This window comes from Diplotaxodon limnothrissa, linkage group LG23 (assembly GCF_057381915.1).
Source record: "Diplotaxodon limnothrissa isolate DT_005_m linkage group LG23, D_limnothrissa_male_GT1.1, whole genome shotgun sequence".
Lineage (NCBI taxonomy): Eukaryota > Metazoa > Chordata > Actinopteri > Cichliformes > Cichlidae > Diplotaxodon > Diplotaxodon limnothrissa.
Window position 1 is genome coordinate 3022504 of NC_140617.1, and position 15974 is coordinate 3038477.

Below are 15974 nucleotides of genomic sequence, written 5' to 3' on the forward strand. Positions count from 1 at the left end.
ATTACATAATTTATAAGTATGCAACATATCAAATGTAACTTTTACAACATATTAGGTAAAAGCCTTAGCTGACTGATATTTAAATCAGCATCCAGTGCATGATGCAAGGAGACCGATTTCCTCAATCTCTAAGTGAACTGTCTTGGTGTCAAATATATTCTAATTAAGGCGTGGGACGTTGTTTACGGTTGTGTATCACAGGGTGGACTTCCTTCTTCGGGCAGCCTGTGCAGGACAGAACAATGTTCTTAGATTTTTCCCCCAAATTCTTTGAATACTAAGTCAGCAAAGGCTGTGAGAAAGGGTGGAGCAGCTTAAGACAAACGTATAATTTCAACACTGACCTTTCTTGGGAAAGTTTCTTTCCTGTGAGAAACAGAGACATGGATTACTTTTGAGGGGTGTTGCAATAAGATTGCACTGAATGTTTTATTTGTATAGAGAGTAGTTGAGAATGACTGACTTTGTCTGTGTTTTATGCAACAAAAACAGATGCAGCAGAAGGTAGAGAGGGCTCCACATCCAGCTAAAGCCAGCAAAGCCTGTTTATAGCCTGAAAAAGAGGGGAAAGCAATTTTTACCATTCAGTTATACATTACAGCACATCATTCATGTACATGTCAAAACTACTGCTTTCCATCAAAATGATTTAGCATGAGTTACTGGAAGCACAGTTCTTATGGCAAAGAAACTATAAAAACCATACATGAAATGGCCGGCCGCCATGTTTAATGTTTAACAACATTTTACAAACATTTACATGATTTTTTTGAAATTACTTGTACAAGTAGGTCTTGGGCCACTCCAGACTCTGGTCTCTCCACAAGTGACGGCTGGTGAGCCAATCACGAAGAAGCCAGGGTCACACTTAAAATGACAGGTTGTCTTGAATGTCTGATTTCCTCTGGAGCAGTTATGGGATCCATTATAAGTTTGAGGTAGAGGGGGACACTCCACAGCTGAGGGCACAAACAGGTTATACAACATCTTACAGTATGTTATAATACATTTTAAAGCACTGTACTTTTTTTTAATTTTTTTATTTTTTTATACTTTATTTTTATTTATTTATTTTTAGGAACAGGAACATTAACATTTACACAGACACAGCAAGGGAAAAAGGTAAATAACTAACTAGAAGTAAAAATAATAAGATAAATAAGATAAATAAACAAATAATAAAAAATAATGGAGGGAGGGGCTCACCCAGGGCTATGGGAAGTTACTAAAATGTAGTTTTTCCACTTGGAGACACACCGTGCATCTTCACCCCCATACCTACGTCTATGTACATACTCACATATACTTTCAAGTATCTACATACACATCTACATATACATACATAATACATATCTACATGTGCATGCATGCATACTCGTGCATGTATACCCTTTGACATAAAATCAGGTTAAATGAAAACAGAATGGGAAGGGAATGAATAAGATCCTTTTCCTACATTATTCACAACCCTTTCGCATATTCGAAAACCATTTTGACCAATATCTTTGAAATTTGTCTTTACAGAGTCTTAGAGAAAAGGTCATCTTTTCCATTTCACAAATGTCTTTTACTATGGCTGACCACTCTCCAACCGTTGGTGGGTCCTTGTCCAGCCATCTTCTAGTTATTGCTTTTTTACTTGCTGCCGGGAATATTTTAAAAAGGTGTTTATCTTTCCTATTCATCTCAACTGGTACATTTCCCAAATATATATTGTAGCAAAGCAAAACTCAATCTCAGAACCCATGACTTTTTTTAATCCTCATTAGTATTTCGGCCCAATAAGTGTACTTTATTTTTAATGTGATGTTACAGTTTGGTATTACTACCGCTCTAATCAGTGGTAACAGTAACTTAAAATGCTTCACTGGAAGCACAGCGCTTATGAAAACAAACCTGTGTATTTTCAAGAACCTTTAAACTTTTAGATGATTTCATGAAATTACCTGCACAAGTAAGTCTTGGCCCACTCCAGTCCCCAGTGTCTTCACAAGTGACAAATGACGAGCCATTTATGAAGAAGCCAGGGTGACACTTTAATCGACAGGTCGTGTTGAAGGTTTGATTTCCTCTTGAGCAGCTATGGTATCCATTATAAGGCTCAGAGAGAGGGAGGCATTCCACAGCTAAGGACACAAACAAGTTACGCAACATCTTGTAATGGTTTATAAAACATTTCAAAGCACAAACATGCTGGTGCATGCACATTTTAATGTTATATAAGAATGTGGATAATGAGTCGCTGAAAACAGAATAAGTGTAGCAGTTAAACTAAATCTGTTTTTAAGTATTTACTTCTATATCTAATTGTACGATAAGGGGGGGAGCACTCAGGACAAAACCTGGGTTCCAGTTAAATCGACATGTTGTGTTGAACGTTTGATTTTCTCTTGAGCGGCTTTAGTATCTGTTCTCAAGCTGAGGAAAATCCACAGCTGAGGGCACAAACAGGTATGCAGGGCATTATGTAATGTCTTGTAACAGGTTTGTAATATGAAAATAACACATTTTAAAGCATTTATATTGGGTTTTTGTGTTCATACTGATGTAGGCTTAATAATGATAATTTCAGTTTTTGAAGAAAAACAACACGAGTCACTTATATATGTAGAGCATAAAAAATTGCGCATATCTCAAAGCGTGTGTGTTGGAATATACAACTCTGTTACGATTACTTGTTTCCTCCGTGCAAGTATGCCTGCACATTGTTTCACACATTACTAATAACTGTAAATGGCAACTCTTTATGCATTATAATAAATAACACTAAATTGCTCACGTGTTTGGCACCTGTCTCCCTTAAAACCACGTTCACAGAGGCAGGTTGTACTGTTGATTGCCTCCTGGCATCTTCCTCTTTCACAGGATGATTCATTGCACTGGGCTTTTAAGAAAAAGCACACCAATATAAGGTCACTTATCACTATAAAACCTTCACAGCTTTTCTTTGTATAGAAGACACTTTATTTCTTTTTTAATAATAGATATTTTAAAAAATTAGTTTTAAGACAAGACATGTTATCCTGAAGATGTTAGAAAAGTTAAACAATGCAAACAAAAAATATCTGACATTACTGTAATGGTGGATAGCACATTAAAATAATATGTAAACAAAAATACAACAATTTACTTCAATAACAAATTAAAATAATATTTAAAACAAATATTATGAACATGTAAAAACTATTCTGAAATCAAGTTATCACCTTAAAGGAAATCAGCCATGCTTTTTCATGAAAATATAAAGTTATGATATAGCAAAAAGAAAAAAAATCAACAAAGCAGAATTAAAAATGTGGTAAAAAACTGTACAGGAATTACTATATGACAGGTTTACGTACTTTTAAAACACGCTGCATATTTTGATTTGTTACATTTCTCATCGTTCCACTTCCCTCGATTTTCTCCTGTGTTAGTGTAGATCTCTACACAAAACTCTGTTGCATGGACATTATTTGGTTCATTTGATGCCCATGAATTGTTACCAATCCACGTGCTGTTATTCCCAATCCAAATCCAGCTTTCATTCATATGGTTTCTAGTGATTCCAATCCAGAAATATGGGGAGCTTCTTTTCTGTGGCAGGATGGAGACCAGATAATCATTCTCCGCTTGGTTTTGGATGACCACCATGTCTGTGAAATATTTCTGGCACCACTCTCTGGCCTGGGTCCAGTTCATTGTCTCGTTTGAGTAGTGATACGTCCAGCACAGAGTAGTCTCAGCCAAGCAACTACCTGCAAATGTTCAGAACAGCTTTTAATGTGATAATAAAGTTTTCTGACACGTGTCAGCCGGTCTTTGCCCAGCAGCCACACATTTCACTGGAACTGGAATTAAAACTTACCAAAGATGAGGATTAATGTCCACTTCATCTTCAAAGAGCAATTTACTGTCTGTACAACGGGGGGGAAAGACTATATTTTCAAAAGTACTAATGAATGTCACCACGGAGAGTTGCTGAATAAGAAAATTGTGACTTACCCAGAATTAATATTATAATATTGTCCTTTGAACTGTTTGACACAAACTCCTACATAAGTTAAATCCCTGTTTTTTCTGATCAACTCAAACATAAAACAAAAAGCGTTACAGCAGAAAAATGTAAAGGTTGTTAGACGAAACTAAGGACCAGTGTCAGGCTTTTATATGTTCTCGTTTGCCATTCAGAGCAACATTATCATACAATAACTGGATGTTTGCTGTTCAGGCTGAATGCATGTAACGAATGATTTACTGAATATTTTAATGACTTTAACAAACCTTTAGGGAAACCCCACCTATTTCTAGTAAAGGTGGTTTCAGGGGCAGATTTTAATGAAGAAAAGGTACACAATGCCACAAGGTGCTTACTCATAGAGGTTGGACTACAGCCTTTGAAACACTTTTTAGTGTTTAAATGGGAATTTTTAAGCCTTTCATTTGTGGCTAGAATGAGTGTTTTCTTGTCTGTTTTCAAAAACACGTCTTCTCCATATCCTGACATATTGATGTAATGGAAACTCTTTTTAACGGCAGTGTCCTTCGAGACAACTTTAGACTTATGAAAGATGCGAGATGTGAGTTCCTGTCCAACTAAAGTAAAAGAGACTGAATTTTTTTAAACAATGAACTCTGGGAGAGAAAAAAAGAATACCTAGGAATATAATTGTTCCTTCTTTGAATACCGCTCACTTTTATATGTTTATTCTGCTTTGTCATGAAGTTTATGATGGAAAGGTCGATGTTTTGGCAAGAGATCTGGGAATTTTTCAAAACACATCCTTCCTCAACCCCTGAAAAAAACCCCAGAAGGTTGTAGAAGGTCATGGCTGAAACTGGGAAACTAGATTGGTTTATGATAGAAATCATGAGTCAATCTATGAAGGCTGGCTCCACAGAAGGCTATTACACATTCCACTACTACACATCCTGCTTGGCTAAGCATTCCTACCAGTGTGGTGACACTGATACAACTGGCTGAACTTTTTTATTAGTCCTCCGTATATTTTTTTCAAATGAATATCAGAACATTTCCGAACATAGAAAACAGCAGATAAAAAACATCAAATTTGAAGTGTTACAGTAACAAAGTCAAAAAATAGAACACACACACACACACACACACACACACATACACACACACACACTCAGCTATCATGACAGGACAGGCAGATGATGATAAATGCAGAGGAGGAAAAGCAATTACTGGATCAGCTAGGTGTAGTAGGGAGCGCACAGGGCCCTCATTATCAACAGACTGTAGAGTTTGGGATACACACACACACACACACACACACACACACACACACCACCTTAAAAAATAATGCTTTTTTAAGAAAATAAATATTACATGAATTCTATATCAAATTATTTGCTGCTATGCACTACAATGATAATTTACACATAATGCGTAAAACCATCTGTAGTTTTCTATTATAGCACGTTTTTGCTATATTAGGCTGTCAATACTGTTCTTGGAAACTCTGTGGAGGAGCCTCTATGTCAGAGATGCTGTAATAAAAGAGAAAAGAGGAAAAATCAGAAAACCCCAAAAGACACATATATGATTTAAACGAGGTAAATTCTTTTCTAACCTGTTCAAACTTGTTTGATTTCTTCAGTTTTTTAAAGATACACATAGCCATAGGCACACCAGAGAGGAAGGCAATCCCTCCTGTGGCTACACCAGCAGTGACTGCTGCAACTGGAGCAGGAGCTGTGGAAACACAGTGAAATGTGAATAGTGTGAACTTTTGCTTTCCCCTTTGATCTGTTGTTGCTCATTTACCTTGGCAGGTGGGTTTCTCTGCAGTCCAGTTGCCATGGTGATCACATGTCAGCAGCTCAGGTCCTTCTAATGAGTAGCCTTGGTCACAGGTGAAGGAGCACTGAGAGCTGTAAACTGACTCAGTGCTGGAGCAACTGATGTGACCGTTTTCAGGAGCCTCAAGCAACAAACATGTAACAGCTGTTGTAAAGGACAGGAAGATGTCACTTTGAACATGCAAATGAAATTGTGAACAACAAGTAATCCAGGTAAAATGGGTTCACATGTACCTGTGCAGGTTGGTGATCTGGAGGTCCATTGGCCTGGATGTGTACACTCCATGCTGTGTGCACCTTGCAGCTCATGTCCTTCATCACATGTAAAATGACAAACCATGCCAAGTGGATGGGGTGTGTCATGACTAAGAAATGAAGACAGAGAAGGGCTGCAGCTTATCTGACCATTTGTTGGGACCTCTGGAGCAGGACATCCTTTTGCTACAAAAAGAAAATAGGAAAATATTATTAACATATTTTGACATAATCAATCAAAAAAAAAAAAAACTGGAGTAACACTGTTTGTAGTAAATATTGATATAATTATGCTTTCAGACCTTTGCATGTAGGTATGTTTTCATTCCACTGTCCGTCCTCAGAACACTTGATGGTGTTTGCTCCCTGCAGTTCAAAACCTTCTTCACAGCTGAAGCTGCAGGTGGAGTTTGGTCGCAGTTCAGTCTCAGATTCACTGCACTGCATGATGAGGGGAGCTTCTCTCTCTGGATTCTGGCAAAGGATGGCTGACACAGAAACATGTGTATTTTATTGAATGTGCCCTCATTGTATAGAAGATGGGTGGGTTATAGAGAGGGAGCTATAAAAGCATTATTAAATGGGAATAATGTGAAGCTTTTATATCTCAAATTTGTTGTTTGTTTTAATCCGTTGTTGTTGTTGTTTTTTTACCTTGACAGGTGGGTTTCTCTGCAGTCCAGTTGCCATGATGATCACATGTCAGCAGCTCAGGTCCTTCTAATGAGTAGCCTTGGTCACAGGTGAAGGAGCACTGAGAGTTGTAAACTGACTCAGTGCTGGAGCAACTGATGTGACCGTTTTCAGGAGCCTCAAGCAGCGGGCATCGAACAACTGTTGTAAAGGACAGAAAGATGTCACTTTCATGTCATTAACATACAAATGAAGTTGTGAACAACTAGTAATCCAAGTAAAATGGGTTCACATGTACCTGTGCAGATTGGTGATCTGGAGGTCCATTGGCCTGGATGTGTACACTCCATGCTGTGTGCACCTTGCAGCTCATGTCCTTCATCACATGTAAAATGACAAACCATGCCAAGTGGATGGGGTGTGTCATGACTAAGAAATGAAGACAGAGAAGGGCTGCAGCTTATCTGGCCATTTGTTGGGACCTCTGGAGCAGGACATCCTTTTGCTACAAAAGGGAAACAAAAGAGTAAAATATTACTAATATGTCATGACATAATCAATCCAAGAAAAAAACTGGAGTAACACTGTTTGTAGTAAATATTGATATAATTAGTCTTTCAGACCTTTGCATGTAGGTATGTTTTCATTCCACTGTCCGTCCTCAGAACACTTGATGGTGTTTGCTCCCTGCAGTTCAAAACCTTCTTCACAGCTGAAGCTGCAGGTGGAGTTTGGTCGCAGTTCAGTCTCAGATTCACTGCACTGCATGATGAGGGGAGCTTCTCTCTCTGGATTCTGGCAAAGGATGGCTGACACAGAAACATGTGTATTTTATTGAACGTGTCCTCATGATATAGAAGATGGTGGGTTATACTTTTCGTGTTCCTCTTACCTTCACAGTGAGGAATCTGCTGATTCCATGTACCTCCTGATGTGCAGGTCACTCTACTGGCTCCCACTAAATGGTAACCTTGGTCACAACTGAAGCTGCAGGTGTTTTTGTAGCTGAACCTCGTATCAGCATCTTCTCCACAGCTGACAAAGCCATTTGTCAAGTTTTGCAGCGCAGGGCACTGAACAGCTACAAAAGAGAGAGGCAACAGAAGGAGTTAAATTAAAGCTTTTATTTTAATCATCATGCAAATCATCCCCCAAATAACAAAAACTACGCAACGATGAAAGGTAAAAACATGTGGCCGTACCAACACAGTATGGCTGGGATCCATTCCAATTTGCTGATGATTCACATTGCAGAGATGAAGATCCAGACAGTACATAACCTTCATCACAGGTAAAAGTACAGGTGGACTGATAGCTGAATGAGCCCAGAGGATCAGAGCATTTCATGGATCCATGTGTCGGCTCTGACATCTTCTCACACTGAATCACTGTAGACAACAGAGGGGAATAAAGCATTACGCCATGACTCCATCACTGTGTAGAAAATAATAAAAGTAACAAAAAGTAGTAGCAATATTATAAGCTATTAGCACTTAAACTCACTTTCACATGTAGGGGGTTTTTCTGACCATTTTCCTAAGGAAGTACACCTCAAAGGTCCTGGCACACTCAGCTTGTATCCTTCCTCACAGGAATACTGACACAAGGAGTCATAGGAGAAGCTGCCATACTTGTGAGAGCAATTTACATGTCCTTTATCTGGAACAACCACTTCACCTTTGTTACACTGCACAACTGACAACAAAAAAACAACAACACAGTTGGATATTAATTAAATCCTTTACATGACTTAAAATATGTATTTAAACTACGCTATCAGATTTTTTCTCACCTTGGTCACACTTGTGTCCAAAAAAACCTTCAAAGCAATCACATTTGTGGCTGTTGATGGTTTCAACACACTCTCCGTGGAAACAGGAGTCAGTCTTACAAGCCGCTGGAAAAAGCAGAGGTACTTCTATAAAGGTTGGTAAATATACTAAAACAATATGTCAGAAACATCATTTTTAACTTTCAGATCAGTAGATCACCTATTAAAGAACAGCAACACAGCAGCAAAAATTAGTTTTTCAAGAGTGTGATTTTTGCTCACCTGTGTAGCACAGAGCAGTCTTTGATTTTGTACATCTCTCGTCATTCCACTTGCCTGGTTCTTTATCTCTTTTAATATACATCTCCACACAATCCTCATGCATGCCTGTGTTTTTGTCACCCTCGTTATTGTTCGGTTCTCCTTTTGCCCAGTTGGTTGCTTCTTCTGTCAGAGGCTTGTTGGTTCCTACCCAGGTCCAGACATTATTAATCCTACGAATCCCAATCCAGTAGTAGCCATTTTTCTTGGGCAGCCAGTTGTTAAGATGCTCAAGCTCCTCCTGGTTCTGGATGGCCACCATGTCCGTGTAGTGCTCCTGGCACCAGCTTCGTGCATCATCCCATGTCATTGCGTTGTCCGAGTAGAAGTAAGACCAAGACTCTACACTAGTCCACATGCACAGCACTTAAATAGAGACAGTGACATATAGTAGATGTAAATGGGGAGAAAAGGAGAGATTTAAAAAAATTCTATTAACTAATTTGCTCTCTAATGAGTGTTTTTAGTATTGGGTGCCTTTGTCCCTCCCGTATATATTCTTCATCCTGTATAAATTTCTCTTATTTGTTGTTTATTTTTGCTGTCTTACTATTTATATTTTATTCCTGCACACTTGGTGTGGAGCACCCACAATTTTGTCATACATGTACAGTGAACACAGGGCAATCCTATTCTAGCTGGTTCTAAAACTTTTTATTGAGACGCTCAAGGCTCTTCTGGCAATAAATGTACATACTTGAACAAATAACGGCGAAGTTGATCCATGAGGCAGAGCTCTTATATCCATGGGTTAGTCCAAAGAAGGAATCCTGTAAAAATAATTTAAAGGTGCATTAAATTAAAACCAAATTAATTTACATTAAAATGAATAATATTTAAATTGATATCCCTTCCACTCACCATTTTAAATGATATGCCTGATAAACTCCAGAAGGCACTTGATTCTCTAGCTTTCAGCCTTAGTATGTGTAGGGATGATTCTCTGCGTTATGCACTGGATTTCCAGGTTTTATACGCTTCTCTAGTGTCATTCAGGAAACCTGGAAGGTTTCCATGGAATCCCCCCCAATACTGCTCCATTCCACAAAAGGCTTTAAAAACATTTCCTGCACAAAAGCATTGGCTGGTCGTTCTCAGTACTGAACTCCCAGGTTGACTTTTAGGGTGAGATGGGGCTTACTTGGCTCTGCAACAATGCAGCTAATCGGGGTGACAAATGGGGTGACTGCATGTTCATGCTACTCCCACTGAAATTGTTGTGTTTCTAAGCTAGACACTGTGTAACGATGATAAACAGTCAAAACTATTTTTTTAAACTTCGACATCTGAAATATTAGTTTTTAAAAATTATCAGTTTCCTGTTGCCGTACATTAATGTAGAGGAAGAGAATAGCTCCAAGGTCTGCTGGCTTGATAGATGAGTTGGGGTGTGCCCACCAACAGAAAGCCAAAAAGCAGGAAAAGATTAGACCTTTAGACCCAAACAGATCAAAACAATGGTTAGAGCCTTGATCTGGATGGGGAAAGGTTTGCATGGAATTGCCGAAGATGAAAATAAAAAGAAAATATATTAATTTGAGAAAGAGGTCGGTTCTTTGGTTCAGGTTTATAAAAATATATATACATACACACTACAAAAGTCAAAGTTTGGACACACCATCTCATTTTAATAGTTTTTCTTTATTTTCCCTACTTTCTACATTGTAGATGCATGCTGAAATCAAATATCTGAAGCAAGATATATAGAATTATGCAGCAAAGAAAAAATCTATAAATAACTCCAAATATGTCTTATATTGGCAGCTCGGTGGCACGGTGGTTAGCACTGTTGCCGCACAGCAAGAAGGTCCTGAGTTCAATTCCAACATCAGGCCGGGGTCTTTCTGTGTGGAGTTTGCATGTTCTCCCCGTGTTTGCGTGGGTTCTCTCCGGTTACTCCGGCTTCCTCCCACCGTCCAAAGACATGCAGCTTGTGGGGATAGGTTAATTGGATAATCCAAATTGTCACTAGGTATGAATGTGAGTGCGAATGGTTGTTTGTCCCTGTGTGTTGGCCCTGCGACAGACTGGCAACCTGTCCAGGGTGTACCCCGCCTCTCGCCCTATGACAGCTGGGATAGGCTCCAGCGCCCCCCGCGACTCTGAAAAGGATAAGCAGAAGCGAATGGATGGATGTCTTATATTTTCGTTTTCTGAAAGTCTTTGTTGACAGCGCTTCAAACCCTTGGCCTTTTCTCAATGAGTTTCATGATGTAGTGACCTGAAATGCTTTTCACTTCACAGGTGTGTCTTGTCAGGGTTCATTTGTGGAATTTCTTGCCTTCTTAATGGGGTTTGGACCATCAGTTGGCTTGTGCAGAAGTCAGGTTGGTACACAGCTGACAGCTCTATTTGGAAAATCGGAATTCATATTATGACAAGAACCAATCAGCTAATGAAGAGAAATGACAGTCCATCATTATTTTAAGAACTGGAAGTCAGTCAGTCAGTCATTTGAATATGTCCCCAAGTGCAGTCGCAAACAGTGTGACACAGAAAAGGTGAACGGATGGTCTCTACATGCATGGTTCCCACTGTGAAGCATGCAGGAGTGATGTTGTAGGGGTGGTATGGTGGTGACACTGTTGGAGATTAATTCAAAATTAAAGGCAAAAAGAACCAGCGTGGCTCCCACAGCATCCTGCAGCAACATGCAGTCCCATCCAGTTTGCGTTTCGTTAGACCATCATTTATTTTTTAACAGGACAATGACCCCAAATACACCTCCTGGCTGTGTAAGGGCTATTTGACCAAGAAGGAGAGTGATGGAGTGCTGCGCAAGATGGCCTGGCCTCCTCAGTCACCTGACCTAAACTCAATCGAGAAGGTTTGGGATGAGATGGAGCGCAGAAGGAAGGCAAAAGGGCCAACAAGTGCTCAGCATCTCTGGGAACTCCTTCAAGACTGTCGGAAAATCATTTGAGGTGACGACCTCATGAAGCTCATCGAGAGAATGCCAAGAGTGTGCAAAGCAGTAATCAGATCAAAGGGTGGCTATTTTGAAGAATCTACAATATAAAACTTTGTGAAATGGATATAAATTTACGCTACCAGAGAATGGACTGGGGGAGTGGGAGAACATCAAGAGCTGTTATTTTTTAATGTGTTCCAGTTTACGAAAAACAGCATATCTCTTTTTGTGGCACATAAAAAGACAAACTAAGAATAAAAAGTTAGTAATTTTGTGCGGTTAGTGGTTTGTGCAACTCAGAAATATAACAACAATCCTTGGAAACTAGAATGACGCTGACAGTTGTATTTTCACATGGTTTCCATACAGTATGCAATAACACTAAAGGACTAATGTTTGCACAAGATTGCAATTTACAACCTAAAAGTAATAAATGCTAAAATAACAGTCAGGAAAGAGCTTCGGGAAAGGAAAAGGTGTAGCGACAGATTCTTTCTTGTTACTGCATTTATTTCTCATTGTTCCACTTGGTTATGTCTCTCTTGGGGCGATCGTGGCTCAAGAGTTGGGAGTTTGCCTTGTAATCGGAAGGTTGCCGGTTCGAGCCCTGGCTTGGACAGTCTCGGTCGCTGTGTCCTTGGGCAAGACGCTTCACCTGTTGCCTACTAGTAGTGGTCAGAGGGCCCGGTGGCGCCGGTGTCTGGCAGCCTCGCCTCTGTCAGTGCGCCCCAGGGTAGCTGTGGCTACAATGTAGCTGCCATCACCGGTGTGTGAATGGGTGGATGACTGGATGTGTAAAGCGCTTTGGGGTCCTTAGGGACTAGTAAAGTGCTATACAAATACAGGCCATTTATCTCTTCCTTGCAATGTATCTCCACACAGTCCTGAAAGGGTATGTTATCTGGCTCTGCAGGTACCCAGTTTGGAACCTCATTAGGTGCAATCTGATGATGATGTATCTGATATCCTCATGTTGGTGTTGTTCCTGCATCACCATAATTAATGTTGGTCCAGGTTTAACACTGCAAGTTACTAATCATATTTTTGTGACGTCATAGTTTTGCAACATGGAAAAAACACCCTGCTATTGTCCACTCAGGAAAACATCCAACAAAGGTTCAATGTTAGGGTTGAGGGTTAGGATGTAAACATCATTAGGGTTAGGGTCATGGGGCTATCGCTAGGGTTATGAATATGGGGTTTGGGTTTGGTGTGATGATGTTTCCACCAAATGGCAAAACAGTATTATCTTCCCACCAGGGACTTCGCCAATGATCATCATTGTAATATCATTTCTTCCACAGCTTCCTTCCAGGAAGGGTGTCACTCAACCACCAATAGCACTCTGAAGACACATAAACACACAGACACAAAGTACCATGATATTTATATTGTATTTATTCACATTTATTTTTGAAAGGACTGTACAGAAATATTGTATATAACATATACTGATAAAGAGATGGTGTAGGAAATTACATAATTTACAACATATTATACAGAGCCTTTACAGCTGCAACGTATCAGACAAAATCCCCCCAAAATAAACCTCTTATTTTTATCATGCAGTCATAAAGCATGGTATATCAGTCTGACACTACTACTGCCATCATAATAATTTCATAATAATAATAAGAAGAAGAAGGATTTACTGGAAAGCAAAGAAACAATAAGTCAAACCATTAAATGGTTGAAGCTCAGACAGTTTGTTTTCAGTGTTTCTCAATTTTCACTTGAGCAGTTATGGTATCTGTTATCAGGACAAGCAGAGTGGAAAATTCCACAGTTGAGGGCAAAAACAAGTGATGTACCATCTGTAATGTATTGTACTAAAAGTACCAATGTGCTGCTGCATGTACCACTCTTTGGATGGGCATTTTGAATGTGATATAAGTATGTGGTAGTAGTGCTACTGCTCTGGTCATTGGTAATAATAAACTGTAATGATTTTATAGAATTGGAATCAATGTAGCAGCCTTGATTTTTGTTAGTATTTACTGCTATATCTAACTATATCTAAAATTTTAATTTACTACCTGCACAAGCAAGAGCCCAGTGTTGTCACACGTGATGGCAGCTAGGAAAATAGCAAGAAAAAATTCAGGACTGCAAAGCTCATAACCATAGTTTAGGGTGGGGACATAGATCGACTAGTAAACTGACAGCTTTGCTTTTATGGACAGCTCTCCCTTCACCATGCAGTGCAGTGTCCACATCACTGTAGCCATGATCCAAATCCATCTGTCAATCTCCCTCTTCCCTCTCCTCTAACCTGTGAACAAGACCTCTGTGATATTAAAGGTCTTCCACTATGGGCAGCAACTCAACATTAACCCAAAGTGGAAACTCAACTGTTTTCAGGCTTTTTCAGGGCCATATGACTCAGACTTGGAAGAGTTCAATCTTATTCTCGCACTTGGCCATGAACTGCTCCAGTGTAAGACCACCACCTCATGAAGAAAGCAGGACTACATCACCCACAAGAAGCAGAGATGAGATCCTGAGGCCACCTTGGAAGAAACCTTCAGCTACTAGGCTCCACCTAGAAATTCTGTCCATGAAAATTATGAACAGAATTGGTAACAAAAAGAGCTGCTTTGGCTGAATCCAACACCCACTGATGTTGACTACAAATAATTGGCACACAAAACAAACTTTGGCAACATTTGCGCACAAATGAAATGGCTTATATCAGACTATTTATCTATCTAAAGTAAAAATCATCGAAGAGTGCATGACTTTAGGATGCTTTGAGCAATAGCCAGATCAAGTCCATATGAATTATGTAATTAAGTAATGCACTGAATTACTTTTCAGAAGAGAAACAAATAATATATAATTCATTACTGTTTTTTGAGTAATGACCCCGACACCGGTTGGTCCATGTGTGTCACGGTACCGGGTCTGTGGCCCAGTGTTTTGTGTGTGTTTTAGTTCAATTCTTTGATTATTGTTATTCATGGGTTTTGGTTCTGCTTGTGTTATATTTTTAGTCCGAGGATTTTGGTCTCAGGGTCTGCGTCTTTGTGATTTTCTCGTGTTTCCTGTTTTACTTTGAAAGTCTGTGTCCTATGTCAGTGCTTCCCCTTGTCTCATTATGTCTTATTAGTCCCAGCTGTGGTTCCCTCCTGTTTCCCATTCTCTCATTACTCCCTTGTATATTTAAGCCCTGTGTTTTCCATTCCCTTTTCTTGTGTTGTACCACTTCCATGTGCTTTGTGTTTCCTTGCACCTAGTTTCTAGCGTCCCAGTTTCTAGTTTCCTAGTGTTTATGTTCCTTGTCCATAGTTTCTAGTTTTCTGCTTTTGAATTTTGTTTCTAGTATGTGTTTGCTACAGCGCAACAAAGCTTCCTTTTTGAGTTCATCCTTTCGTGTCTGTGAGTCCTGTATTTGGGTCCTACATCCTACCTGCCACACAACATAACCTGCCAATGTGTTGTTATTTCCAGTCTAAGTTCAACTTTTATTCGTGGGGTTTCTGATGAATACAGTCAAGAAATACAAGAAACAATATTTCTGTGGTAGGATGGAGACTAGGTAGTAATTCTTTTAGTTTTGGATCACCGCCATGACTGTGGATCTGGCACCACTGCCTGGCCTGGGTTCAGTTCATTGTTTTGATAGAGTAATAATATGTTTAGAACTGAGTTGTCTCAGCCAACAACTACCTGGAAACATTCAGAACAGCTGTTAATGTAATAATTAAGTGGAAGATGTGACAGAGTTCCAACTTATTATTGTCCTAATCTTTCCCCAGCAGCCACACATTTTGCTAGTGTTGGCATTAAAACCCACCAAAGATAAGGATAAGTGTCCAATTCATTTTTAATTAGCAATATGCTGAACAAGGAATTAAAAAATAAAATATGTAACAAAATGTTCTCTGGATGATTTTTTTTTTAAATGAATTCTTCTTAGTTTTTCATGTATACCACAACATTTCCAACCATCTAGGACTGAAAATATAACATATCAGTTTTAAAGTGTAATGGTAACTTAACAAAACACAACGTTATACACACAAGATTCACACGATGCTATATAATATTTACAAAAACATGGATAATGCCACCTTCCCAGCATTTGCATTAAGTTGTAGAACAATATGTTCAATTTAAAACTCCCTTTTGGAGGAAATATATGTCAGCACATTTTGTTTGAAAAATTCAGCCAAATATGATCAAGCCTATAATATAATCTGCAAATGTCACATCCGCTCACTTCTTGTGACACTGGGTTTACTTATTTTATACTCCTTTTAAATTAGTATATATGAT

General features: G+C 39.1%; 1 protein-coding gene and 1 pseudogene across 2 annotated transcripts; both read right to left on the minus strand.

Moving 5' to 3' along the window:
• Positions 1 to 167: 167 nt before the first annotated feature.
• LOC146607262 (L-selectin) lies at positions 168 to 3875 on the minus strand. The gene is made up of 8 exons (XM_085348849.1): positions 3848 to 3875; positions 3342 to 3737; positions 2780 to 2884; positions 1947 to 2126; positions 780 to 959; positions 464 to 553; positions 345 to 366; positions 168 to 225 (listed from the first exon to the last, which is right to left on the minus strand). Exons 1-8 carry the CDS (start codon positions 3873 to 3875, stop codon positions 183 to 185), a joined length of 1044 nt encoding a protein of 347 aa, XP_085204975.1. The 3' UTR covers positions 168 to 182.
• A 1556-nt stretch (positions 3876 to 5431) lies between these two features.
• LOC146607263 (E-selectin-like) lies at positions 5432 to 9713 on the minus strand (annotated as a pseudogene). Its single transcript, XR_014905116.1, has 15 exons — positions 9647 to 9713; positions 9483 to 9555; positions 8747 to 9151; positions 8486 to 8590; positions 8197 to 8388; positions 7896 to 8081; positions 7586 to 7774; positions 7317 to 7502; positions 6992 to 7198; positions 6715 to 6894; positions 6363 to 6548; positions 6040 to 6246; positions 5771 to 5950; positions 5557 to 5698; positions 5432 to 5493 (listed from the first exon to the last, which is right to left on the minus strand). The product of XR_014905116.1 is annotated as an E-selectin-like (transcript).
• Between the last annotated feature and the right edge of the window lie 6261 nt (positions 9714 to 15974).

Bases quoted from the DNA above. Each gene is read 5' to 3' on its own strand.
- LOC146607262 (XM_085348849.1), bottom strand. From the start codon at position 3,875: ATGAAGTGGACATTAATCCTCATCTTTG. The intron at 3,738-3,847 runs GTAAGTTTTAAT...GAACATTTGCAG, and splicing joins GACATTAATCCTCATCTTTG to GTAGTTGCTTGGCTGAGACT. The intron at 960-1,946 runs GTAATTTCATGA...TTGTGCCCTCAG, and splicing joins GCCAAGACTTACTTGTGCAG to CTGTGGAGTGTCCCCCTCTA.